The sequence below is a fragment of the Amblyomma americanum genome, chromosome 4, assembly GCF_052857255.1.
Source record: "Amblyomma americanum isolate KBUSLIRL-KWMA chromosome 4, ASM5285725v1, whole genome shotgun sequence".
NCBI classification, from domain to species: domain Eukaryota; kingdom Metazoa; phylum Arthropoda; class Arachnida; order Ixodida; family Ixodidae; genus Amblyomma; species Amblyomma americanum.
The window spans coordinates 32483321-32510679 of record NC_135500.1 but is presented as its reverse complement, the minus strand read 5'-3'; the positions used below and the strand labels follow the sequence as shown (position 1 = coordinate 32510679).

Sequence of the window (27359 nt, the reverse complement as noted above, 5' to 3'; positions counted from 1 at the left end):
CTCGGATTTGGTCCTAGACATTGAATCTTTACCCTCTGATCCCGCGGAACAGATGAAAGTTATATTTCAGTTGCTAAATGACGTTCACACTCGTTCCTTGCAAAGTACTATATATAAGATGGAATTATTAAAGTTACCAAAAACGTACAAAAAGCAACTGAAACGAAAATCACTTCAAATTAATAACCTCCTAAAGGTGTTGGAGGAAAACTGTAAAAACATAGAACTCAGCGAGCAAATTTCAGGCCTACATGCTCAAAAAAATCAACTTTCCACGCTCGTCAGGTCATTACAATCACGGCAGGATGAGCTTGACAATAGATCGCGGCGTGACAACCTAATTTTCTTCGGCATTCCAGATGCCGATGAAACCTAGCAGGACACTGAAGGAAAACTAACTACTATTCTTACCGACTGCCTTTCGGACTCCCTTTCCGCCCATGCTATTGAAGACGCGCACCGTTTAGGAGCCTTCAAAACAAACAAATGTCGTGCTGTCATCGTGAAACTTTTGAATTTTAAAACGAAATACTTTTTCCTCTCCAAGCGTAATAGCTTGAAGGGAAGCAAGGTCACCCTTACTGAAGATTACTCAGCCGCAACACGTCTGGCACTCAAAAAGCTTCTCGGTTTTGCGAAAAGCCAACCTGGTTGTCCGCTCACAAGATGCGCTACAAGTTACTTATGAACAAGAAATGTTACATGTACGATTCAAACACAGACACCGTCATTAACACAGATACATGGAGCGCACATGGCAGTTCAGCCTCTGTTGCTGGCTCGGATAGCGCATCCTAGGGATGCGAGAGGGGCAGTGGTCAGACATACACACCTTCAGTATGGGTTCTTTTTACTAACCTCAGAAGTGTTCATAACAAGTGTAACTCTCTATCATCAGCTATCGACATTTTTTCCGCTAAAATCATGGCGTTAACAGAAACTTGGCTCACTGCGCATGTTCACGACAGTGATATATTTTTCGATGTTCATCGTTTTCATTCTACCGCTGTGATCGCGGCACGCAGAGAGGCGGCGGAGTGCTTCACGCTATTGCCAATGATATCCCATCATCATGAGTACATGTCCAGACTAATCCAGAAATAGTATGGTCTACGATCACTCTTAATCACCATAGAGTAGTAATAGGCGTACGCTGCCGTCCACGTTCCTCGTCGCCTACATTTAGTAATGAACTTTACGATGCTATTAATATCGTCCGAACACGCTTTCCTTCATCCCCACTATTATCAATGAACGATTTCAATTCTTCGAACAAAACATTTAATACCGACTCCCCTTTGATATCGCCGCTCTCGTCTCAAGGTCGAGAATTTTTAGATGTGTGCCCAGTATTCTCTCTAGTGCAATTATGCACACAATCAACTAGAATAAGAGACAATGCGGCAAATACACTAGATTTAATCGTGCCAAATCGATCTGACATAGCCTCGCCTATTACATACCTGCCGGGTATCAGCGACCACTTGCTATCGCAGTTTGACAATAAGCAGTCCTTCGAAACACTAATATAAAAAAATTATACGAGACTACAACAAAGCAAATTTCCAGGTGATAAATAATGAACAATCTTCTTTTACCGACGTTTTCCTTGATAGCCTTGGTAACCGCAGTGTTCAAACTAAGTGGCGCATGTTCACAGCCTAAGTTACCCAACTCCCTGAACAATAGATTCCTCAACGCACTGTTACCACCCACTCAAACGCTCCCTGGTACAATAATCACATTAAGCGTTTATCTAACAAAAATAAACGCTTTTACCGCATGGCAAAGCTATCGCCAACTAGTGAGCGATGGGCTTCGTATACGGTGGCTTCCAACACGTATGTTAAGGCGCTCAAAGGCGCCAAAAAGAAGTTCCACTCTCATGCACTGCTTTCGATGTTAACCACCAATGTGAAAAAATTCTGGCGGGTCATTAATCCTTCCACCGATGATAGCATCGCCTTAGCGAACCCATCAGGCAACCCCATTCTTGCCGACATTTGCGCCACGGTTCTTAACCGCGCATTTACTGACAACTTTACAGCCATGACTGGTAAACATATACGCACAACTCCATGCCACCTATAGCTGTTGCTACTTGTGGTGTCAATGAGCTTATTGATGGACTCGGTGTTCAATCCACACCGGGTTATGACTGCTTAACAAAAAGTTCGTAAAAAACATTTCCAGCTTAGTCTTCTATTATAGTAACCAAACTTCTCCAGCAATCACTTGACCAAGCAACGCTACCTACTGAGTGGAAAATCGGAAAGGTGGTTCCAGTCTACAAATCCGGCAGCAAAGCTTCCCTAGTAATTATTGTCCCATATCTCTTACCAGATGTTGATGGAAAATGCTTGAACATATAATATTGACCAAGCTTGTTAACTTCCTCGAATTGAACTCATTTTTACGTCTGCGCAACATAGTTTTCGAAAATTTTACTCTTGCGAAACACAGTTAATATCGGTTACACATGCATTGCATGGTATTCTAGATCTATCATCACTAGCTGACTGTATATTTCTAGATTTTCCAAAGGCGTTCGACAAGACATGTCACAAGCTTTTACTCCACAAACTGAAGCAACTGAATATTGACTAACTTATTGAAATGGATTGAATGTTTTCTACTTAATCCCTCGCAATTTGTTTTTGCTAGCTGTTATATCTCCGGTTTTACCGAGTTGTCTTCCGGGGTTCCAAAAGGTTCAGTGCTTGAGCTCCTACTGTTTCTAATTTATATGAATGATCTCCCCTCTATTGTGAACTCTCATAGTCAACTATTCGCTTATGATTGCGTCCTTTTTAGAAAAAAACAACGCTAACGATAACACATTACTTCAGTCAGACCTCAAAACAATAGGAAACTGGTGCAAAGATTGGTTGGTGCAGCTAAATAATAACAAATGCAAAGTCATGCGCGTATCTATAATAACTTCCGGCCCGCCTCACTACTACATCGATAACATTTCGTTGGACTCAGTCTCGTCATATAAATACCTAGGCGTTCACATTGATTCAAGTCTTAACTGCAGGTCTCTTCATGCCGAGTTCATGATTAAAATGCTAATCGCATGCTACGATACTTACGCCGCAGCTTTTTAATGTTGCTTCGAATTTGAAACTATTGCTTTTTAAAACACTAATACGAACCAAACTCGAGTACGCAAAATCAGTATGGGATTCTGCTCATGAAAACTTAATTATCTTGAGATGGTGCAAAATAACTCTGTAAATTTCATCCTTACTAACTACAACCGCACAGCGAGTATAACTGCTATGAAGTTTAATCTCTGCCTCCCAATGCTAATGTCCCGTTGGAACGTGCTTCGTATCGCCCTGTTCCACAAGCTGTATCATCATCCCGCTCTACGTGATCACCTCATACTCCAGCCAATTTATGTATCCCACCGCATTCATCATAATCACAAAGTCGGAATTGTGTCATGCAACACGAAATGCTTCTCGCAGTCATTCCTGCAGCGAACCTCACGCTGTTGTGTTGGGTATTACGACACATCGGCAGCTAAGGCCATCATGTGAAAAGCTCAAGGTATAACATAAGCTTCCTGTAGAATGTTTACAAATGTGAAATATTATCACCGGTGTAGATGGCCTAAAAGATTGTACTGACTAGTAATAACAGATGAGAAGAAATTGGGAAATGGCTAATTGTAAAAGCCTTAAAAACGGTCCGGTAGCCTCAGCGGCTATCCTTGGCTGGACAAGGATCCTGATGCTCTCAACCAATCAAATAAAAACCTCAGCCTACTTCTCGGCAATGAGAAAATGGCTGAAGGTGTATCATGTAATAAAGCGAGGCAGTGGTTCAAAATTTAGTTTTTCAAGTACGCCTGCTTCTTTTAAAAAAACTAAAGATAGAAGGTATGTTAACAATGACATTATCATCTAAGAGCAGTGTTGGATGAAAAGGAATGAATTCATTATAAAATTGAGTAAAACACTTTTTTCTTAGTTTTTTTAGTGTCACACAAGAGAATAAGATGTGGTTAACGTAGAGTTCATCTCCGCTTTCTTGGCAAACAGGTTTGCCTTGTTTTGTTAGTAGGAAGTTGTGCGTGAGGTACTTGTGGTCTAACTGTACATGGCATAAGATCACTTCCTTGGAACGTTCCTGAAGCACACACGACTCAAATTCACCTAAACCCGGTTTTACAAAATCTTGTCTATTATTTACTTCACTGTTCCAAGCCGACTGCATTTTTTCCTTGGTTTCTTTTCTACTATTTTCATGCAATCAGTGAAGGGTATATTTACTTTCTTATTTCCTCGCCACGAGCTTTAGCAGCACACGAATCTGCACTCTCATTGCCTTTTATTATCACATGACTCGGGACCCAGCACAGTTCTATATTTTGTCCTTGAGCTGTGGAAGTAATTATTACTTTATGTATGATGTAACCTAGCAGAGGGGTGCTTGCATTTTTAGAATGGAGAGCTCCAAGTACACTTAAGGAGTCTGTGTAATAGTAGCGTTTTTGAGGTTCTCGCTTAGTATTTTTTCTATGGCCACACATACTGCGTTGCACTCCGCGGTAAAGATGGAGGAGCACTGGGGTAGTAGTACTATTTCCTCCCAATTCCCTCGCACCACTGCGCTTCCTACGCAACTATCTGTTTTTGATCAATCTGTAAAAAATTGTGTAAAACTACTGTATTTTTATTCAAGGGCAAGGTATTCTTGTATTATATGTTCTTGTCGAGTTTGTTTTTTACGGAAATGTGTAAGAATGCATGAGGTCACAGATTGCAGGAAAATTGTACCATGGAGGCAGTGAACCTCGTCTTCGAGCAATGCCAGGTAATGTATCCAGTACGCCGAGGTTTTGGCACATCTCTTCAAAACGCAGGAGGTATGGCCTTATAGCTAATTTTTTGTTGTTAAATAGTGTTCTAGGTGGCCACTTTGTGACTCTTTGGTGACAGATATGTTTGGGCAGTGAACGGATTTTTAAAATGTACGAGCACGTGAGCATGGTTCTTCTCTCTGTAAGTGATGGTTCGTTGGTTTCCACATAAAGACTGTTATGGGTGACGCCCTGTATGCACCGGTGGAAAGGCGCAAACCTAAATTATGAACTGGATCCAGCCTTTTATTGAACGATTGCCTCGCTGATTCATAACCTATGCATCCGTATTCTAAGGTAGAACGAACTACTGAGCGGTAAATTTGCAAAAAGACAAGTCCTATCGGAATCCCAGTGTCTTCGTGAGAGAAAATTTAAGTATATTTAGAGCTCGGGAGGCTTTGACTTTAGAGCTATTTGTGTGGGATGAATGTGAGCTTTTTGTCGAATGTTACACGTAAAAATTTATGTTCTTGTTTTATTGGGAGAACGGCTTCATTCAAGTGCGGGGTGGGTTCGGGCTGCAGGCCTCTCCTAAGAGAGAAAGAGATGGCAACTGTTTTTTGTGGGAAAACATAAAACCATTTTTGTCTGCCCAATTACTAAGTTTGTTTAATGTGAGCTGTATTTATCTTTCACATGTTGATAAGGACTGTGATGTGCACGCAGTTTGGAGGTCATCGACATAAACCGTGAATATAAGAGACGTTGGGATTTCTTGTGCTAAAGAATTAATTTTTACGATGAAAAGCGTACTGCTTAGAATGTATCCCTGAGATACACCGTTCTCCTGAGTGAAGTTCCTCGAGAGGGTTGAACCGAGGCGGACTTGGAATGTGCGGTTCGACAAGAAATCTTTCAGGCAGTTTAACATTCTGCCGCAAATACCAAGATCTGCCAGGTCGCGGAGAATCCCAAACCTTCCGGTGGTGTCATAAGCTTTTTCCATATCAAAGAAAACCGTCAGACAGTGTCGCCTATGTATGACTGCTTCTCGGACCGCGTTTTCGAGCCAGACAAGATTGTCCACCGTTGACCAAGCTTTTCTGAAGCCACACTTGTGGAGGTAGAGCATTTCGCGGGATTCAAAAATAAAAATTAACCTATTATTCACTATGCTTTCGAAGAGTTTGGCAAGACAAATGGAAAGGGCTATTGGCCTGTAGCTAGTAGGAAAGTTTGCGAATTTTCGAGGTTTCAGGAATGGTACGATAACTGCCTTTTTCCTAGCCTGGGGCATTTTCCCCGACACCCAGTTTTTTTTTTAATTTCAAGAGTGTTTCTATCGCAACTTCCTAAAGATTCGCCAGCATTTGATAGTGTGCCTTGTCAGGGCCTGGTGCAGTCTCTTTGCCGTAAGTTAATACCCTATGTAGTTCATTAACTGTAATCAAAGTATTGTAGGGTTCGTTAGTGTACCCACTCGTTGGAAGTCATTGTTTTCCTGCGGTGTTTTTGTAATTTATGAAAGAGTCAGTGCTCCCCAAGTATATCGGCTTGTTCATTAATACTTTTTTTGTGGATCAGGGGGCGTCAGGACCGGAATTGCAAAAGGGCAGAACTAGCCATTGTTGTGATCGGAGGCCCCGGCAGCGGGAACAGACGAGCCCGGCAGGCGCCATCGAACTATGTTTGACCAAAGGTGCTGTCGTCCTGAGAAGAGGATTAGGAACGCCTCCTGGCGACGGTGAGCTGTGACTAAAGGCCTCTCATCCCTTCGTCCGGAGTATGGAATGCGGCCTTCCTCCCGAGCAGCGCCCTCACGTGGACCGGCAGAAAGACCCGAACAAAGACGCCGGACCCGCCTCGCTCGCTTGAACTTGCGCGGCCAGACAAAGCGGGGGCGGACACGGCTGATTCATCTTACCCTCTGGAATGCCCGGGGCTGTCAGGACGCATCTTTCCACGGAGGGGATCCCCGCCTGCTAAGCCAATGACCTTATGCACATGGTCAACCCGTCGGAAACCACATTCCAGGACGCCTCTTTCCCACGGAGGGGATCACCGCCTGCTAAGCCAACGACCTTATGCACCTGGTCAACCGGTAGGAAACAGCATTCCAGGACCTCAAGGCGCCAGGATTCCTTATCGCCTGTGCACGTGTTTGTGGGGGCGGAGCGGTCCCGGGGTTAGGGAAGAGACTATGAAGAGTGTGTCTGCCCATTGGACGCTTGATCAGCCACCGGGTTCCCTAGCTAGGTGCCTAGGGAATATCCACTGTATTTAAGCCGCGATTTGGCTGGTTTCACAGCACTTCATATCTGACTTTTGATCTCCCTGCTTCTGTTGTAAATATGTAAATAAACCTTCAAGTTTTCCAACCCTCCTGAAGGCTTCCCTCCGTCGCCTGCAGAGTTCATCGCCATGCGGTGAAGACCTCGGTCCCGATACCCAAGCATATCAACTGGTTGGCAGTGGTGGGATGGTCTGCGCCTGGTCCTGACTCTGGTATGGTAAGTGGCGGTCTTTCTATTGAAGCATTGCCGGGTTTTACAACTTTGGAAAATTATTAGCCTAGGTAATCGAAGGTTGGTATAAGAGGCAGCCGGGGCTCCTCTGAGCACGTGAGTAGAGACTTGCCGTTGCTTAAATAGTCATGGACTGGAAGAAGCTGCGCAAACCAGACCTAGTTCTCGGGAATTGGGCATTGATTGTGGGTCGATCTGCAGAAAACCTGAATTGATTAGGGCAATTGGGGATTCCGGTGCGGACGAGGAGGAGATAATAGAATGTTGGGAGCTAATTAAGGAGGAGTTGGAGAAGGAAAGGGAACAAAAGAAGCGAGAGGATGAACAAAGGAAGCGCGAAGAGCACGAAAGAAAGCGCGAAGAGCAGGAAAGGGAGCACGAAAGGAAGTGCGAAGAGCAGGAAAGGGAGCACGAAAGAAAGCGCGAAGAGCAGGAAATGGAGCATGAAAGAGATCGAGAAAAAACGGCTCGATCTACACATAGCTCAGGCTGTACAGGCAAAGCGCACTAGGCTAGAGGTGCCGAACACAGTGGCAAGCCAGGCAGCATCAAAAATAAAAATAAAGGACCTCTTACAACCGTACACACTTGGAGAGGACATAGTGCTCTTTCTCGTGAACTTTGAGCGGGCATGTGAAAGTTGCGAGTTCCCGACCGAGTCTTGGCCGCAGAAACTTCTGACCATTCTTCCATGTGAGGCGGCCCAAGTACTCGCTCGTCTGGCAAAAGAAGAGGCGGGAGACTATACTAAAGTAAAGGCAGCGCTCCTAAAAAAGTATCGCCTGTCCGCAGAGGCCTTTCGGCGCCGCTTCAGGGAAGGCAGAAAACAGCCTAACCACTCATTTCCGGATTTTGCGTATAACCTTAAGGCAGACCTGAAGGAATGGCTAAAGGGAGAACAGACTTACGGAACTCACGATAAAGTAATAGAGGTGATCTGCCTGGAGCAGTTTTTTGGCTCTGTGAGGGAAGAAATGCGCGTGTGGGTGCAGGAGAGGCCGGGAAATAAAACCCTAGAAAGTGCAGCACAGCTGGCCGAAGATTTCCATGCCAAGCGCGTAGCAGAGGGTGCGCATGCCCCCGTAAGCCCCAAAGTAAAAAAAAATTTTCACGGATCCAGACAGGAGGGGCAGCAAGCCGCAACTGGGAGCAGAACGAGGGCTCACAGCAGAATCAAGCAACCCCACAAAGGGGGCGACCGAAAAAGAGAGGGATAAGGCTTTTGAAGCCAGAAAGAAACCAGTGTGCTTCCGTTGTCACAAACCCGGTCACTTCGCCCACGCTTGCAGGAAGCAGGAAATCTTTCTCTCCTTGGTGGAGGCGGGCGATTAGAACATGCGCCTGCTAGAGCCATACCTGAAAGACATGCAGGTTAATGGAAAACCGTGCCGGGTTCTGAGGGACTCCGCGGTCACCATGGACGTTTATCACCCCACGTACGTGAACGCAGCGGATTTTACTGGGGATTGTGCAGGGATTAGGCAGGTGGCCGAAGAGAATAGCGCGTGCTTGCCGATCGCACGAGTTAGAATAGAGGGCCCGTTTGGCGTTCTGGAAACGGAGGCAGTGGTATCACAGAATCTGCCGGCAAAATTTTCGTACCTCTTTTCAAATCGGTCGGAGCAGATGCTCCAGGAAGAGGGTCGTAGTTTCGGCGATCGAACCGTCCAGGCGCTCACTCGTGCGAAGGCTCGCGAGATTGCAGCTCAAGTAAATCGTAGGAACAACGAAGGCTCTCCCACGACGGGTCAGGCAGGGGCAAAAACAGGAGGCGATGCTTCTGAGACGAGCTGAGAGGCTCGCGGCAGGAACAGATGCGACGCCGAGTACAAGGACTCAAAGGGGGTCGAGTTCGATCAGCTCGTGGTGCCGCAGAAATACCGCGCAGGCATCCTTAAATTGTGCCATGGTGGGGGTTGGTCTTGCCACCTTGGAGTGAAGAAAACTGAAGCTAGGCTTCTACAGGAGGTTTATTGACCTGGCTGCGTCAGGGATGTCAAGCACTTTGTAAAGTCCTGCGACACCTGTCAGCGTGTCGGAAAGCCAGGTGATTTAAGGAAGGCTCCGATGAAGCTAGTGCCTGTGATTAGTGAACCCTTCCGTCGTTTGGTGGGGGACGTAGTCGGTCCTCTACCAGTGACTCAGTCGGGCTACCGCTACCGAAAAGGGCGGGAAAACGGGAATGCCGACAATCTCAGTCGTAGCTTTCCTGCATAATCTGGCGTAAAATGCCCTAATGCTCGAGAAAAGCTACCGTATCATTTTTAGTTTTTGTTTTGTATTTTTTTCTCTTGCTTCTCCGTACCTACCTCATTGCCGAAAAAAAAATTTTCTTACCACATTTCAGACGCATGTCTTTTGCGAAAAAAAAAGGAAAAACAAAGAGGAACTAGTTTTGGTTCAGCAGACTTCCGGGCGTGAGCTGTTGGCGAGGGTTAAGTCATCCAAAATTTGCAGCCATATTGCTCTGTATTAAAGACCTAGAAATGTTGTGAGGCTGGCCGCGTGCTGCCTAGCCGGAGGTAGGGGCTGAGCTCAGATCTGATCGCTAATGCTCCGTTGAGGACCCTTGCCAGCTGTGCAGGTCAAGTGGACTGACTACTACGAGGCCGACTGGGACTCTGACGCCCATTCGTGGTGCACCGACCAGCTGCAACCACTTCGTGGCGTTTTCTTGGCGGCGGACGGATTGTTGTGATCGGAGGCCCCGACAGCGGGAACAGACGAGCCCGGCAGGCGCCATCCAACTATGTTTGACCAAAGGTGCTGTCGTCCTGAGAAGAGGATTAGGAACGCCTCCTGGCGACGGTGAGCTGTGACGAAAGGCCTCTCATCCCTTCGTCCTGAGCATGGAATGCGGCCTTTCTCCTGAACTGCGCCCTCACGTGGACAGGCAGAAAGACCCGAACAAAGGCGCCGGACCCGCCTCGCTCGCTTGCACTTGCGTGGCCAGACAAAGCGAGGGCAGGCACGGCTGATTCATCTTACCCTCTGGAATTCGCGGGGCTGTCAGGACGCATCTTTCCACGGAGGGGATCCCCGCCTGATAAGCCAATGACCTTATGCACATGGTCAACCCGTCGGAAACCACATTCCAGGACGCCTCTTTCCCACGGAGGGGATCACCGCCTGCTAAGCCAACGACCTTATGCACCTGGTCAACCGGTCGGAAACAGCATTCCAGGACCTCAAGGCGCCAGGATTCCTTATCGCCTGTGCACGTGTTTGTGGGGGAGGAGCGGTCACGGGGTTAGGGAAGAGACTATGAAGAGTGTGTCTGCCCATTGGACGCTTGATCAGCCACCGCTTTCCCTAGCTAGGTGCCTAGGGAATATCCACTGTATTTAAGCCGCGATTTGACTGGTTTCACAGCACTTCATCTCTGACTTTTGGTCTCCCTGCTTCTGTTGTAAATATGTAAATAAACCTTCAAGTTTTCCAACCCTCCTGAAGGCTTCCCTCCGTCGTCTGCAGAGTTCATCGCCATGCGGTGAAGACCTCGGTCCCGATACCCAAGCATATCACCATCAAGTTTTCCAACTTGCTCCCACAAGTTCTTTGATGTAGTGTTTTTTGATGGAAGATATATAACCCTGCCATGAGGATTTCTCGACATGACGACGGGTATATCGAGCTTTGGCCCTCGCATTTTAAAATATAGCTGTTTTTCCTGTGTGAGGTGGCGATGAAGAATTCGCCATGTTTTGTTTTACATCTTTTTTGCATCTCTACGTTCGCGATTATACCTCACCTTTTGATTCTTTCGCACCACTCCTGAAGTCTGGGGAATAGCTTGGTGAACAGTGGCAATGATACATTTTATGAACGCCTCATTCAATAATTTAATTCGTCAACATCGAGGCCGTCGGAAAAAATTTGCTCCAAAGCGGCATTTTGTCAAAAGAGCGCCAAGTTTGACATGGCGAACATCCACCGCCGTGGTTTGGTTTGATTTGTGTTGGGTTTAATGGCGCATAAATATCTAAGGCTATCTTGCTCCAAGCTCAAGGTGTATGAAAGTTGTTTTCTGCGGAATTCTACAAACGTGAAAAGCTTAGTGGTGTACAGGACTAAAAAATACTGTTCGTACTTGTCGTTAATGAGAGAAAAAACTTTAAAAATGGCTATTAGTGAAAGCTTTAAATAGAGTCGGGTAACCTCGGCAATATCCTTGCTGCGGCAAGGATCTCGAGGCAACCAACCCATCAAATATAAAAAAAACCTCAGTTCTGTTCTCAGAATGAGAAGGTGACTGAGCTGCGTCACCATACGTAGCTAGGCGCAAGGTTGGAATTCAGAGTTTTTCAAGGACGCCTACTTCCCTTAAAGAGCTAAAAACACTTGAGATATCAATAAGTGCGTCTTGACCTAAAATCAGTGTTGGGTGAAGAGGAATGTGTTCTTTGTAGAATGGAGTAAAATACTTTTTCCTGAGTGATTCAATTTCTGTGCATGGGAATAAGATATGGTGTACTGTAATTTCATCTCCGCATTTTTCACAAATAGGTTTGTCTTCTTTTGTTAGTAGGAAATTGTGTGTAAGATGTGTATGTTCAATGCAGAGACGGCGTAATATTACCTCGATAAAACGTTCCTGGTGAATACAGGTTTTCCATTCTCCCAGTACTGGCTTTACCAACTGCAGTTTATTATTTACTCCATGGTCCCAGGTTTCCTGCCATTTAGCCTTGAGATTTCTGTGTATTAGTTGCATGCAATCTCTATGAGCTATGCTGACTTTGTTAATTTCTTGACTGCGAGCTTGTGCAGCACACTGGTCGGCTCTTTCATTGCCATATATATTCCAACATGGCTCGGCACCCAGCAGAATTTTATTATATTTCCCGGTGTTCTGATTTTTTCTATGTTGTGTAATATGCTTCCCAGTAAGGGTTCGCCTGCATTTATGCAATGTAATGCCATGAGCACGCTGAGTGAATCTCTGTATATTATGCTGTTTTGAATGCTATTATTTATTACTCTGCCTACAGCAATAGAGACTGCATAACATTCGGCAGTAAAAATTGATGCGCAGTTAGGGAGCCTTACTATTTTTTGTCAGCTTCCTTGTATAACCGCGCTTCCGAAATATTCTGGTGTTTTTGAGCCATCAGTGTAAAATTCTGTACAGTTCGCATATTTTTCTTGTAGTGCCCGGTATTCCTGTAATATGTGTTCGTGTGCTGTTTTTTTGGGAAGTGTGTTAACGGGAGGTCACACACATTGGGAAGGCTGTGCCAGGGGGGCAGTGGGTCATGTCTTAAGGCGACATCAGGAAGGCTGTTCAGAATTGCCAGGTTTTGGCAACTTTCCTCAAAACAGAGAAACACAGGTCGTATTGATTGCGGTTTATTGTTGAACAGGGTTGTGGAGGTGCACTTTTTAACTATTGGATAACAAATATGTTTCGGCAGAGATCTTATTTTCAGTACATATGCGCCTGTGAGCATTGTTCTTCTGTCTGGTAGGGATGGTTCATTTGTTTCTACATAAAGACTATTCATGGGAGATGTCCTCTATGCTCCGGTTGAAAGAAGGAGACCTAAGTTGTGAATTGGGTCCAGTCGTTTCAAGTATGATGGCCTGGCTGAACCATAAACCACAGATCCATAATCTAAACGGGAGCGCACTAGACAGCGGTAAATCTGCAAAAGACAAGTTCTATCAGAGCCCCAGCGTTTTCGTGAAAGTACTTTGAGTATGTTCAGGGTTCGAGATGCTCTCTTCTTTAAGTTTTTTAATGTGAGGTATGAATGTGAGCTGTTTATCAAAAGTTATGCCCATGAACTTGTTTTCCTGTTTTTCGGGTAACACAGCATCATTCAGGTATATGGTAGGGTCGCTCTGTAATCCTCGTTTGAGCGAGAAAAGCAGAGTCACTGTTTTTTGTGGGGAAAATTTGAATCCATTTCTATCTGCCCAATTAGCCAGTTTATTTATAGTCATTTGTAACTGCCTCTCACATGTTGGTACGCTGGAGGATGTACATGCAATTTGCAGGTCGTCTACGTATACTAAATACATAAACGACTTGGGGATTATTTTTGCTATTGAGTTCATTTTTACTACAAAAAGTGTAGTACTCACAACACACCCCTGAGGTACACCGTTCTCCGGGATGAAATTCGCTGATAGGGTAGTACCTAGACGTACTTGGAATGAACGGTCTGTTAGAAAATCAATGAAACAGTTCAGCATCCCGCCCGGGATGCCTAGGTCTGCTAGGTCACGGAGTATACCGAACCTCCAAGTCGTGTCGTACGCTTTCTCTATGTCAAAGAAGACCGCAAGACAATGCTGTTTGTGTATGAATGCCTCCCGCACTGTGTTTCCAGACGGACAGTATGATCTATAGTGGAGCATGCTTTTTGAAACCGCACTGATGTATGTCAAGAAGGTGACGAGATTCAAGAACAAATGTTAGTTGGACGTTCACCACACTTTCAAATGATTTTGCTAGGCGGCTGGTGAGTGCAATTAGCCTGTAACTACCAGGACATGATGAAGGTTTGCCAGGCTTCAAGAAAGGTACTATGATGGCTTTCTTCCATGCGTCAGGTATTTTCCCTGAAATCCAGTTTTTGTTGAAGAATTTTAGAAGTGCCTCAACGGCGGCCTCAGAGAGATGTGCAAGCATAGTGTAATGTATATTATCTGGGCCTGCTGCTGTCTGTTTGCCTGCCGACAGTACTCTATTTAGTTCCTCTATTGTAATTTTCATTTTATAATGTTCATTCATGCCTGCTCCTAAGGGAAGTTTTTGTTTTTCTGCTATGGTTTTGTATTTTTGAAAAGTTTCTGTGTAGTTGGAAGAACTGGAAACAGCAGAGAAGTGCTCAGCTAATATGTTTGCCTGTTCTTGCAATGTTGTTTGTGTACCAGGGGTGGGCAGAAGTGGAAAAGTGTAAGGAGAATAGTCACCACTGAATTTGCGGACCTCATCCCACAACTTCTTGGCCGGTAGTGAACTATTTATTTTAGATACATATTTGCTCCAGGACGTTTTTTCGGCATTTCTGCGAATACGACGTGCACTGGCCCGGGCCTTTTAAAATAATAACAAGTTCTCTGCTGTGGGGCACCTTCGAAATATTCCCCATGCTTTGTTTTGTTCTTTTTTGCCAGTCTGCACTCTTGTGTCCACCAAACTATGTGATTTTTTCTGATTTGTCCTGATGGTTACGGGATCCCTATTTTTGCAGCGGCAACTATACAGGTGGTAAATTTTTCATTTATTTCATCTATGCTAAATCTGTCATCGAATTCTTTATGTAAGGTGGCATTTGCGGTAAACACCGACCAGTCAGCTAGCTGCAGTTTCCAGCGCTTGGGTCGTGCTGGAATGATCTGGATTGAGGATGATAATTTTAAAACTGTGGGTAAATGGTCACTTCCTCTTGGATCATTTAAAACATCCCAAATTAAATCATTAAAACTGATAGTGATACGAAAGTTAAAACAAGGCAGCTCATTTTTCTCGAGCTGGGACAGCAATATGTGGCTTTTTCTGTGTTCATTAGGCTTAGGTTGTTTGTGAGTATCAGGTCTTCAATTATTTGGCCGCCTCTGGTGTCTGTACGCTCACTACCCCAGGAGGAGGAGTGCGCATTAAAATCCCCAACTACCACATATGGTTCATGTAGTTGATGAAAAAGGCTTTCGAAATCGTGGATAGTAACTGTGAGGTGTGGTGGTATATATACAGAGCATATTGTGATTGTTTTGTGTGTAACTACACTGACTGCTACAGCCTCAACGTTTGTTTTCTATGGTATTTCTCGTGCAGGGACGCCGCTTTGCGTTATACTTGCGACGCCACCTGAGAGCCTGTTAACCTTTTCTCTGTGTCGTAGAAAAATTTGGAATTTTTTCAATATGTTTTTGTGTTTTGGCCCTAGGTTTGTCTCCTGAAGACATAGAGCTATGGGTGACGTCGATTTTAGTATCTCTGTAATGTTTGCGTAGTTCTTCATCATTCCTCTACAGTTCCATTGAAGCAAAAATGTCATTTTTTAGTGTGTTGGAGAAGATTAGCTTTCACGAGGCTTTACTCTCGGCTTTCCTTTTCTTTCGAGAGGGTTACGCCGCCCCTGCACCACAGAAGTGCTGGGGGTGGTATCCATCACCTCTATGGAGGTGCTGGAGTCCCGTGAAACTACGGGTGTACGAGTGGTAGGCCTCTCTCGGTTGGAAGAAGTCTTGTTGGCTCAAGACTCGGACGTCGGCCGGCCCTCTCTTGGAGTTGGCGGGGCAGATTTCACTGCCTCTGCAAGGGGGGGGGGGGTGGATTGCTCTGCCGCGGTCTCACTCGGTGAGGCCTGGGCAGGCGTTGAAAACCGGTGCGGGGCGCCACCCCATCGCACCGCATCGGCGAAGTTTGTATTAGGAGCTACGAAAAATTTGCTGGCTGTGACGCGTCGCCTTGCTTCCTTGAAAGGTATGTTTTCGTTTGTTTTGAGAGTTATTATTTCCTTTTCTACTTTCCATTTCGAGCATGATCGTGAGTTGGTTGGGTGATCCTCGCCACAGTTTTCACAGTGTGGAGAAGCAGTGCATTTATCAGAGATGTGATCAGTTGAAGACCATTTTGCACATTTTTCTTGACCACGGCAGCTCTGCGAGCCATGGCCAAATCGGTGGCACCTGAAGCAGCGGCGGAGGTTAGGAATGTATGTTCGGACTTATATCTTTGTGTAGCCTACGTCTATTGAGTCGGGCAGTATGCAGGAGGCAAAGGTGAGAACTGGGTGCTTAGTATGAATTTCGTTTTCTTTTCGGATTTTTATTCTGTGAACATTTGTTACATGCTGTTCCTTTAGCCCTTCTAATATTTCATCTTCTGTCAGGTAGATGAGGTCATTGTCTGATATTACGCCACGCACAGTATTAACCGACCTGTGGGGTGTTACAGTGCCTGGGGTTTCTCCAAAGGCGGTAATGTTTGAGAGTTCGGGCAGTTGGATTTTATCGCATATCTCTAGTCATAGGTCACCACTGGCTAACTTCGTCGCCTTGTAGCCAGGGCCCAAAGTTTCTGAGAGTGTCTTTTCAACGAGAAAAGAAGACATCATTCGAGCTGATTTTTCTTTTGATTCACTGTTTACTATATGGAATTTAGCAAGAGGTTCTTTGTGTTGAGTTGATAATAATAATAATTGGTTTTGGGGGAAAGGAAATGGCGCAGTATCTGTCTCATATTTCTTTGGACACCTGAACCGCGCCATAAGGGAAAGGATAAAGGAGGGAGTGAAAGAAGAAAGGAAGAGAGAGGTGCCGTAGTGGAGGGCTCCGGAATAATTTCGACCACCTGGGGATCTTTAACGTGCGCTGACATCGCACAGCACACGGGCGCCATAGCGTTTTTCCTCCATAAAAACGCAGCCGCCGCGGTCGGGTTCGAACCCGGGAACTCCGGATCAGTAGTCGAGCGCCCTAACCACTGAGCCACCGCGGCGGGGCTGTGTTGAGTTGTCTCATCTGAGATTTCACATCTTCGGTCCGCCTTCTTTTTGAGGATGGCGATCATTTTTTGATTGGGAAGGAGCCATAAAATGAGGTTGTCGTTCGTCCGCGGGGCCAGCCACCCACCATGGAGCCCAACAAGGGGACGGGACAGGAACTTGGAAGCAAGTCCTGCCCACGCCAGCTGTACACCGCCGCTATAACCCAATCTGAAGCAACTCAGGGTAGTCACTCACAGAGGGTTAACCCTCGCCGCCAGGAAGGAAAAATACTTGAGAGGAGAAGACAGGAGTGTTGTGAGAAAGAAGATAGGAAAATGAAAGATAGAGGGGAGGACAGGAAAAAGCGACTGCCGATTTCCCCCGGTCGGGCCAGGCCGGAGGTGCCCTCTACAGGCAGCTGGGGCTAAAGTGGTGTGTTGCCTCCGCCGAGGGGTCTTAAAGGTCCAAACGCTCGGCATCGGCTCAACCACCAGGGTCCCCTTTTCTCCGGACACGGCGATGCCACTCACGGCTAGGCGCGGGTGCTCGGGTCCGTGGTGATGCACTGTTCACCATCATCCCCTTGCGGGGATGTCCTTGCGGATGCTCGGGAACCCGTGGTGTCGCCTCTCACCAACGCCTGCAATCTGCAGACGCCCCCCTGCGGTGACGCTGTGGATTGGTTAAGGTGATTGATGGTAAAGATGTTAGGCTAATAATGTCAGGAAGATGATCGCTCCCATAGGGTTGTCAAGGACATTGCATTTAAAATCAGTAAAGACATTTGGTGAACTGAAATATAAATCTAGCCAGCTCATTTTCCCACTGCTTGGGGAGCAGTAAGTGTGTTTCCCCGTGTTCAGGAGGCATACATTGTTGCAGATAATAAAATCTCCCAAAATTCGGCCTCTGATGTCCGTTTGTTCGCTTCCCCGAAAAGAGGTGTGGGCATTAAAATCCCCAACTAAAATATATGGCTCCGATAGTTGTATTAAAAGCGTCTCTAAATCGTGAAGTTTGATGGTTAGGTGAGGTTCCATGTGCAAGGAACATAATGTTATGGTTTTAAAATTAAGGGCGATGACAGCAACTGCCTCAAATGAGGTTTTTAGGTCGATTTTCCGAGTTGCAATGCCACCCTGGACCACAATATTAGCGCCTACAGAGAGTCTGCTTGCGTTCTCTCGGTCACAGTGAAAGACTTGGTACTTTTTAAGAATATTTTTTTTCTCTGGTCCTAGTTTATCTCCTGGAGACACAATCCTATCGGAGAGAATGAATTTAAAATATCTGTGTAGTGTAGTTCTTTAAAAGTCCACGACAGTTCCAGTGAACTAAAAATGACATGCTCTGGCCAGCTGCACCCCTCTGTGCTGTGCAGCCGCTGGCCAGAGCCGTCATACACGAGGAGCTCCAGGACCATCTCCTCGTGTACACCGACGGCTAAGTGGCCCGCGACAGCTGCTCCCTTGCTGCGGCGGCCACCATCCCCGCCCTGCGACTGCACAGCCAGCAACACGCAGCCTTCCTGGGCTCCTCCACCACGGCGGAGTTGATGGGGATCCGGCTCGGGCTGGACCTGCTGCTCACCCTAGGCCCTCCGCCACCCAGGAGTGCTATGCTGTGCGACTCCCGCGCCGCCCTCAGCCGCCTGCAATCTAACGGCCGCGGTACCCCACTAGGGCTGGAAATTCGCTCGCGCATCGAGCGCCTCGCGCAGAGAGGTTGTGCTGTGCGTGCACAGTGGGTGTCCGGTCACTGCGGCATCGCAGGCAACAAAGAAGCTGACGACCTCGCGACCACTGCACACCAACTACCTGCAAGCGATCAGCCCCTTGCGCTGGAGGACGTGCGTGCGGCCATCCACGACCATCTCCGAAAGCAGCACCCCGACCCACGCATCGCGGGACGTGAGCGCATCGACAGTGTCACCGGCTGTCGCGCACTTACACGGTCACAACGTGCAATGATCCTCCGCGCGCGCATTGGCTGCGTGTGGCCCGGGGAACGACGGGTGCGTCACGGAATCGCGACGAGTGATGTGTGTAACGGATGCGGTGCAGTGGAAACACTAGAACACCTGCTCCTTCACTGTGCCGCGTTCGCCGATGCTCGTCGCAATATGCTCGTGGCCTATAGGGCGCAGGGCATACTACCAGACTCCATCAAGACGCTATTGTGGCCGCAGGGCAGTGCGCGCACTCGTGAGCGAACTTTGGTGAGCCTCTGTGCATTCCTCGAACACACGGGCTTGACGTCCCGTCTGTTCTCCGTCAGGTAGTTACACGCAGTGACCGAACGCTTCACGAGTTCTACCTTGAACGATTAATAACTGGACGCCCCACTCCAGTTGTAACCAACACAGTGCTGTGCGCGTCTGTGATTTATTCCTCTAAAATGAACTAATCGCGCGCACAACCTGGACATATTTTTTATTGTGTAAATAGTTTGTACATATTACTTCTCCCCCTATCCTCTCTTCCTGTCCCCTCACCTCTTTCATTTCATTTCTTCATTCTGCCTGCTGTCCTTTATTTCCGCTCCCCACCTCAGGTGCTTCAGTATCGATGGCAGATACCGGGGCTAGCAAAAATCTTTTCCTTCCTTTTTACTATTATTTTTAATAAAACCACTACCACCACCACATGATTACAGACTAGATGGGGATAAGGTTGAAAACTAGGTTGGTGGGTCCTTTGGACCTGTTATTGCGACTTTATTCTTTCTTTTGCACTGGACAGAGCTTTGCCGCCACTGCAGTGGAGGCGTGTGAGTAGTATACATCTCATCCTCGAATACGCTGAACGAATGTGCAGAACGCACGGTTGTTTCTGTGTTGGGCCTCTCCTTGAGCGGAAGGGCTTTGGGACCCGCTGACCTGGACGTCCGAGCAGCCTTTGTGGGTGGTGGCGCAGCGCTAGCTGCTGCCACCACGGGCACGGGTGGCCCGGCTCCAGGCTCACTCTGTGTGGCCTCAGCAGGAGCCGGATGCCGCTGTGGTGCTGTGCCCTGTTGCACCACAGCGGAGAAGCTAGGTTTGTGCATCAAAGAAACTTGCTTCCATGCTTCCCTGAAGGATCTGTTTTGTTTTACTTTGATTGTGATAATTTCTTTCTCTTCTTTCAATCAGGGCATGCACTTCAGTATGCCGGATGACTGCCCTCACAATTTACGCACGCCTGTGGTTCAACAGTGCAGTTATCAGAATCATGTTCATCTGAAGCACATTTCGCGCAAGTCATTTGGCCCGGGCAGCTCTGAGAGCTTTGGCCGTAGCACTGGCACTTAAAGCAGCGTCGTGGGTTTTGTATGTACTGCCTGCGTTGAGGTTTCATGCAGTCAATTTCTAACGATTCTGGAAGTATGCTTGATGCGAATGTCAGGACGATGTATTTCGTGGCTATTTCTTTGTCGCATCTCCTCATTTTTATTCTATACACATTGATGACATTTTGTTTCTTGAGTCCTTCAAGTAGTTCTTCTGTTAAAAGCCTAAGGTCGTCATCTGAGGTACTCCTCTCACTGTGTTCAAAGATCGATGTGGGCTCACTATGACAGGTGGGCCTCCAAAAGGTGTTATTTCTCCCAACTTTTCGTGTTGGTGGTTGTACATGAGGTTTAGTAGAAGGTCGCCGTTTGCTAGCTTTATCTTGTAGCCGTCGTCTATGCCATAATAATAATAATTGGTTTTTGGGGAAAGAAAATGGCGCAGTATCTGTCTCATATATCGCTGGACACCTGAACCGCGCCGTAAGGGAAGGGATGAAGTAGGGAGTGAAAGATGAAAGGTAGAAATAGGTGCCGTAGTGGAGGGCTCTGAAATAATTTCGACCACCTGGGGATCTTTAACGTGCACTGACATCGCAAAGCAAACGGGCGCCTTAGCAAGCCGAGCACATTCCCTCCACGTCGCCGGAAGAAGAAGAGCTTTAGCGTTTTTCCTCCATAAAAACGGAGCCGCCGCGGTCTGGTTTGAACCCGGGAACTCGAACCCGACGGCGTCGGCTGCGTTTCCATCTGTGAGGGTTTTCGCCACAAGAAATGGAGAAATCAGTCTAGTAGTTTTTTCTCTGTTTTCAGAGTGGACTATGTGGAACCGTGGGAAGCTGGTAGGGTTTTTTAAAAACAATTTCGCTGTCTCGGCGCGCCCTCCCTCGCGAGAGAGATCGATGTGAAAACAATATGGATTAGCCCAGCTTATCTAGGGCATACAAAGCGAAAGCGAGAATGAGGTTTCCACACACCCATGGAGCCGGTTGCGCGCCTTTCCTTTCGTGAAAATGAACGGTCTTCGCAAAGTTGTCAAAGCCAATGAACTCTATGAAAGCCGTCGGCTCAATTGTTTTGTTTGGTTTTTAAAGAAAGGAAATGGCACAGTAACCGACTCGCATATCTCGGTGGACATATAGTATGGTGGAGCTGCCATAAAAAGAATGTAAACCAATAAGCTCCTGCCTGCACCACTGATATCTATCTCGGTGGACACCCGAACCGCGCCGTAAAAGAAGGGATAAAGGAGGGAGGGAAAGAAGTAGGAAAATTTAAATTGAAAGTTGTATTTTTTTTAACCGCCGGGTGGCTCAGTGGTTAGGGCGCTCGGCTACTGATCCTGAGTTCCCGGGTTTGAACCCGACCGCGGCGGCCACGTTTCGGTGGAGGTGAAATGCAAAGGCGCCCGTGTGCTGTGCGATGTCAGTGCACGTTAAAGATTCCCAGGTTGTCGGAAATATTCCCGAGCCCTCCAATACGGCACCTCTCTCTTCCTTTCTTCTTTCACTCCCTCCTTTATCACTTCCCTTACTGCGCGGTTCAGGTGTCCGCCGATATATGAGACAGATACTGCGCAATTTCCTTTCCCCAAAACCTATTATTATTATTATTATTATTATTAATATTATTATTATAATATTTTATTATAAAGGTTACTTCTGTTCTAAAAAGTTGTCAGTCTGCTAAATGAAGCTTCCAATGCCGTTGTCTCATCGTGATGACTGACGGCGAGGATCATAAGCTCACAAAGACTGTCAGGTAATCACTGCTGTAGGTTTGTTTAAAACACGTCATTTCAAATAGCTAAAAACGAATGGTGAACTAAAAGACAAATCCAAACAGCTCGATCTTCCCGAGTTTGGGGAGCAGTATATAGGCTCACCAGAGTTACACGAACGCGTGCTACCAGACAGAATAAAATCCTCCCTTATTTGTACGCCAGTATCGGTTTTCTGACTGCTCTTTATTCAAGAGGGTGCATTAATATTTCCAACTCTGCTAACTGTTCGAAGGCTCTCTAATTCGTGGAGTGTTACTTTTAAGTGCTGCTCAAGATATATGGAGAACAGTGTAATAGTTTTGTAAGCAACCAAAGTGGATGCTACGGATTCGAATCTTGTTTTCAGTTTAAGCTAACGGGCTACTACACAAGGTTTCACAATGATGGCTACGCCTCCCCAGAACCTGCTCGCCCCCTCTCGGCCACGGCGGAAGACAATATATTTCTGGTTTCCTGCAGACATAAAGCAACTGGAAATATTGAGGTTAGGATATTTCTGGTTTCCTGCAGACATAACGCTACTGGAAATATTGAGGTTAAGATTTTTTGTCAATACAGCTAAATTTAAAAGCCCGCTGCAAATAAATTCTATTATAAAAGCCATCTTAACGTTGTATGCCTACGGAGTGAAACACAGAGTAGCTTGGTTTTGGCGCCTTGGCTTTTTTTTCTTACAAATTGAACAGCCGGGAAAACTGGACTTTCCCAGGACCGCAGTGATACTCTTAGTCGCTTCTGACGAAGGATCGCTTAGTGTTGAACTTTAGACGCTGGTTAGAGCGTACGAGCTTTGAGTCGAACTCTTCACTTGGGAGTGAAACACGAACCACCTTTGCAGGCTGAGTGTTCGAAACTAGGTTTGCCCCCGAAAGTGCACAGCGAGGTTTGCGGAGCCTCCACCCCTGAAGAAGCCGGGCGCTGGGCCGGGGGGTGGCTTGTACCCATTTTTACCAGTGGGTCCCGATCCGAGGAGTCCCGCCACCTGTCCGATGTGGACGGCACAAAGCTGCCTTGTGCCATGTCCATCGCAGAGGCACTGCACGACCGTGCAGAAGGCAAGTGGACGTTCGAGTTAGATCTCGAGCTGTACGAAGGGGCCTTGAGGGCCGCAACCCAGTGGTGAGCGTAGCCTGCTTTCGAGCGACATTCCTTAGACGGATGATCCTTCAAAGCACATATCGCGCAGGTTTTGCGGCCGCGACAGCTCTGTGAGCCTTGGCCAAACCTCTGGCAGCTTGAACATCTTCGGGGGTTGGAAATGTAAGGTGTTACGTTTACTTTGAAATATCCTACTTCGATGGTTTCAGGCAACATGCTAGCGTTAATTTTGGGGATCAGGTGTTTTTTGCCTACTTCCCTACCTTGACCCGGTGAACATCTAAGACTTCTTTGTCGGTGAAATAAATTAATTAAAAATTAATTTTATAAGATGACGCCTCGGACAGTGTTTAGAGAAAGATGGGAAATGACGGAGACAGGGATGTCCCCTACGGATATGATATGTGCGAGTTTTGAGTACTGCACAGTGTGACGCAGTTTGAGCAGCAAGTCGCCACTAGCCATTTTCGGCACCTTAGGCCCAAGGCTGCTGTCAAGCACTTCGATACAAGGCAGATAGCCTTCCTGCTTGCTTTCCTTCTACTTCGCTATGAATGCCATGGTAATTGGGAAACACCACCTTTCTTTTGTGAAAGAATTCTGCTGCTCCGATCCACCCTCATTTGAGTAAGGGGATTTTTTTTTTGAAAGGGGGAGCGATAAAGAAGTTTATTTTCTGGTCATAGTGCCAGCATCCTACCATAGAGTTCAACTAAGAGACGGAACAAGACCTTGCAAGCAAGTAATGCCCACGCTAGCAGTAGAACCTAATTTTAACCATATAAGGGGGCAACTGAGGCTAGTTACTACAGACCAGGTTAACCCTAGTCGCCGGAAAAAAAGGAAATGTCAAGACGAGGGAGGGGACAGGAAATTTTTTTTTTACAGAAGATTGGAAAGTTAAAGGTGAAGAGGAGGTCAGGGAAAGGAGACTGCCGGTTTTCCTCAACTGTGTTTCCCTCAGCCTTAGGTACCGTTTACAGGCAGTTGGGGTCAAAGCGGCGCGTTGCCTCCAGCGAGCAGATTTAAAGGTACAAACACACGGCATTCGCTAAACCAGCAGAATCTCTTTTGCCCCGGACTCAGCTGAGCCACGCACGGCTAAGCGCGGGTGCTCGAGTCCATGCCGCAGAGTACATATAAACAGCCGTTTCAACAGATGCCCCCTGCGGGCCTGCATTTACGTTTGCTCCGGGTACGGCTGTGTGTGGTTGAGTTGGACTTTTCACAGTGCTCGCATGCTCCGCTTAAACATGTCCGAATTATTACGAGCCTCGTTTCATGTTCATATTGAGGCTCACGCCTTTCTCAAGCGTTAGTTGTCTTTTGCATTCTCTCTTTTAGAAACTGTCTGTCAAAACACAAGCAATACAAACGAGCACCTTCGGCGACGGGCAGCCAAATGAACTCATCTCACTCTAACGTTAGCCAATCAGGGTACTGAAGCGCCAAAGATCTAAAATAGTGGCGCCCATTACGCAGCTCTGAAGTAAGGCATGAAGTCGGACTGGTTGCTTCTTGAGTTCAGTCATTGTAAATCTGCGCGACAAGACTAGGTGTGGTCTGTTTGTGCCGCGTCTTGCCGTCCCGTCTTCTCCGCGCTATTTTAAAATTACTGAACGCAGCTCTCGCCACGCAGTAAACGAAGTGGCACGTGGTGTCACAAATATTTCTTCTTTTTCCGCTTACTCTAGAGGTGACTCATCAAGTGCCTCTGCTTCGAGGCGCGTTCGTACACTCCTCCGGCTTGCGCTTTAAACGGCCACGTAAAGTCGTCCGCCCATGTCTAGAGCTTACGAACGGCGCACCAGGAGCACGCTGGCGTCACTGAGAAATGACCTAGGGCTCGAAAAAAGACTTCATCATGTATGCACATTCACATGGATCACATTTAAGACCTCGTGGCCTTAAGAGGGTGATTCGGCCCACCAGGAAGTGCTTACTGCCATAAATGCGCAACAGAGCGCGCCGCCCGAGCGCTCTAGACCAGAATGTGGACGAGAAGGCAGTGTGCTGCCCTTAAGGTGTTGTTTCAAAACTGGAAACAGCATCGCCGCTTAGTCTGCGCTGTTAGAAGCAGTGCAACACATCGCAAGCGGCAACACAGGGACTGCATAAAAACTGAGGAAGAATCATAGCACTCACTTTCCGCTAAAATTTCGGATGTAGCCGAAAACACGAGCGATGAAGTTTTCGTATGGCGTGAAGGCAGCGTAAACAACAGTGTGGTCTTGTCCAAGCTAGAAAGGAAAAATAAAGTTAGTCACTGACTACTAGCAACTTCACGTCATTTCTTACAAACAATGATGTCACTTCATATCTGCTGTGGGTAAAATAATATAGGTAAATTTAAAAAAAGTGCTATGTAAATTTCAAATTTCGGCAAGATGGAAATGAAACATGATTTTTCACTGAAGTCAACAAAAGCACAATTTCCTTTATATTATAAAACAGTAAAATTGTTTGCTGGCGAAAGCTCCTAAAACCAAGATATTAGGCGATGATGGTGGTTATCATATGTTGAAACGTGGCAAGATTTCTGGTGTTATTAACTTCGCTATGAAGGCTGTCCCAATGGCTTATTCCACGTGGTAAGACAGACATGTTAAATGCGTCAAAACGACCAAAAATACGTGTAAAACTGCTATGATTGCGGAGACGATATGGTGTACGACATGGCCGTGATAAAAGCAGAGTGTGACTTTAAAGACTGAAAACCCTTTTATGAAATAATCAAAGGAGTGAAACTGTGCGACGTGAGTGTATAGACTAAAGTGATAGCCATAACTTGACGTTGGTGACGCTGGATTGACGGTTATAATCGTGAGCGATGAATCATGCGGCACGGTTCTGTATGGATAACGGAATACAGGTATACTTGGTAAGTGACCACATGGGAGAGGCAAATTCAATTTGTGGACGGACAAACAGCTGGTAAGCAAGTTTTCGAGTGTCTGATGGTCCACCATAAACACTACGTTTTAAATATCCGAGGGGTCGTGAAGGCTTAGCTGTGACTTTATGTGCGTCGATCAGGAAAGGTTTGTAGTAAGGTGAATGCGTAGATATTTGCATGAATCCTGTGTTGTGACTTCGTGCCTGTTGAGCAAGTAGGTAAAGGAAGAATTGAATACTTTACGATTGAAAGTCGCTAATTTACACTTATCAGTGTTAACTGTCATTAGCCACTTAGAGCACCAGTTTGTTATATGGTCTAGACCTTCCTCTAGAGGAAGAGGATTGGTTGAGCCAGAAATTTTGCATAGATAATCAGTCACCGGCAGCAAGCCGGACGTTAGAGATATTTCCCGTTGGCAGATCGTTAATATAGATTCGAAATAGTAACGGACCCAGAGCAATTCCCTGGCGGACGCCGAACGCCACTTCAAAGAGAGATGAGCATTTATTTTGTGCAGGATAGTTAATTACGAAATGAGAGAAACTTTCTTACCCCTGATAATGTTAGTAAGTCGATGTTTAATGAGTAGAGTGTGGCAATTAAACGGCAACGTGCTACACGATGAAACGCTTTAGAAAAGTCAATGAATATACAATGCGGCTGTTGGTTATCGTTCATGTGAGACAGAACATCGTGAGTAAATTGCATTAGTTGTGCATCTCACTACAGCCTTTTTTTGAAACCATGTTGACGAGAGTAAAAAACAACTGCCTTCTGTTCTAGTAGCTTACATGCAACACTTGTTAACGATTTGCTAATGATACCGGTCGGTAGTTACTGATAATATTTTCATCACCAGATACGAACACATTGATGACTGCCAATTTTCCAATCAAACGGGAGCTCGATTCAAGATAGAGACTGCTGAAAAATGGGGAACAGGATTAAGCTACTTGAGTGTAAAGTAAGTTTTCTAATTTTGGCATTAATTTCATCTACACCAGAGGTAGTGGACATTTCAAGGTTTTTGGTTTATGACATGATGCCTTCAACGGTCAATTCAGTTAGTCTTTTATCTGTATTCAACTTCGGTGATGCCGGGAATGTTAAAATTATCTTCTTAGGTGAACACGGACGTGAAATAATTGTTAAAAGTGGTCGCATATTTTCTTGAGTAATAGTAGAAGGGTAACTTTATTTAGCTCACGCGCACGCGCTTTTATGCGGTTCAGATGAGTTCATCACCGCAACGGTCGGTTGCCCCTATTTCCCGCTGGATGTTGCCGTCACCTGAGCTAGCTGTATCTCGAGTATTGAAATTTCCGACATAATCCTGCACAGCGATGTGGGCATGCGTGTTAGCTGCAGTACGCGAGAATTTCGAGGGTTGTTGTGCATAATAGATTGAAGGTCATGCGAATAAAATCTATGCCTTGCTTTACGGACGGCACCACAGTTTTGATTTTCGCAGTGCTTCCGTTGGAGTTTCAGCCAGGGGGATCAAACTTTTTCAAAACTCCGCAAAAGC

The 27359-nt window shown here is 46.3% G+C and overlaps 1 protein-coding gene across 2 annotated transcripts in view; it reads right to left on the bottom strand.

Annotated features, from left to right (window-relative positions):
- The window catches only part of LOC144130061 (uncharacterized), a 263082-nt gene that overhangs the window by 134593 nt on the left and 101130 nt on the right, over nt 1-27359 (bottom strand). For both annotated transcript variants that reach the window (XM_077664085.1, XM_077664084.1), the window contains exon 2: nt 25078-25172. In XM_077664085.1, the coding sequence (XP_077520211.1) occupies nt 25078-25172 (95 nt within the window). The remainder of the gene's footprint in view (nt 1-25077; nt 25173-27359) is intronic.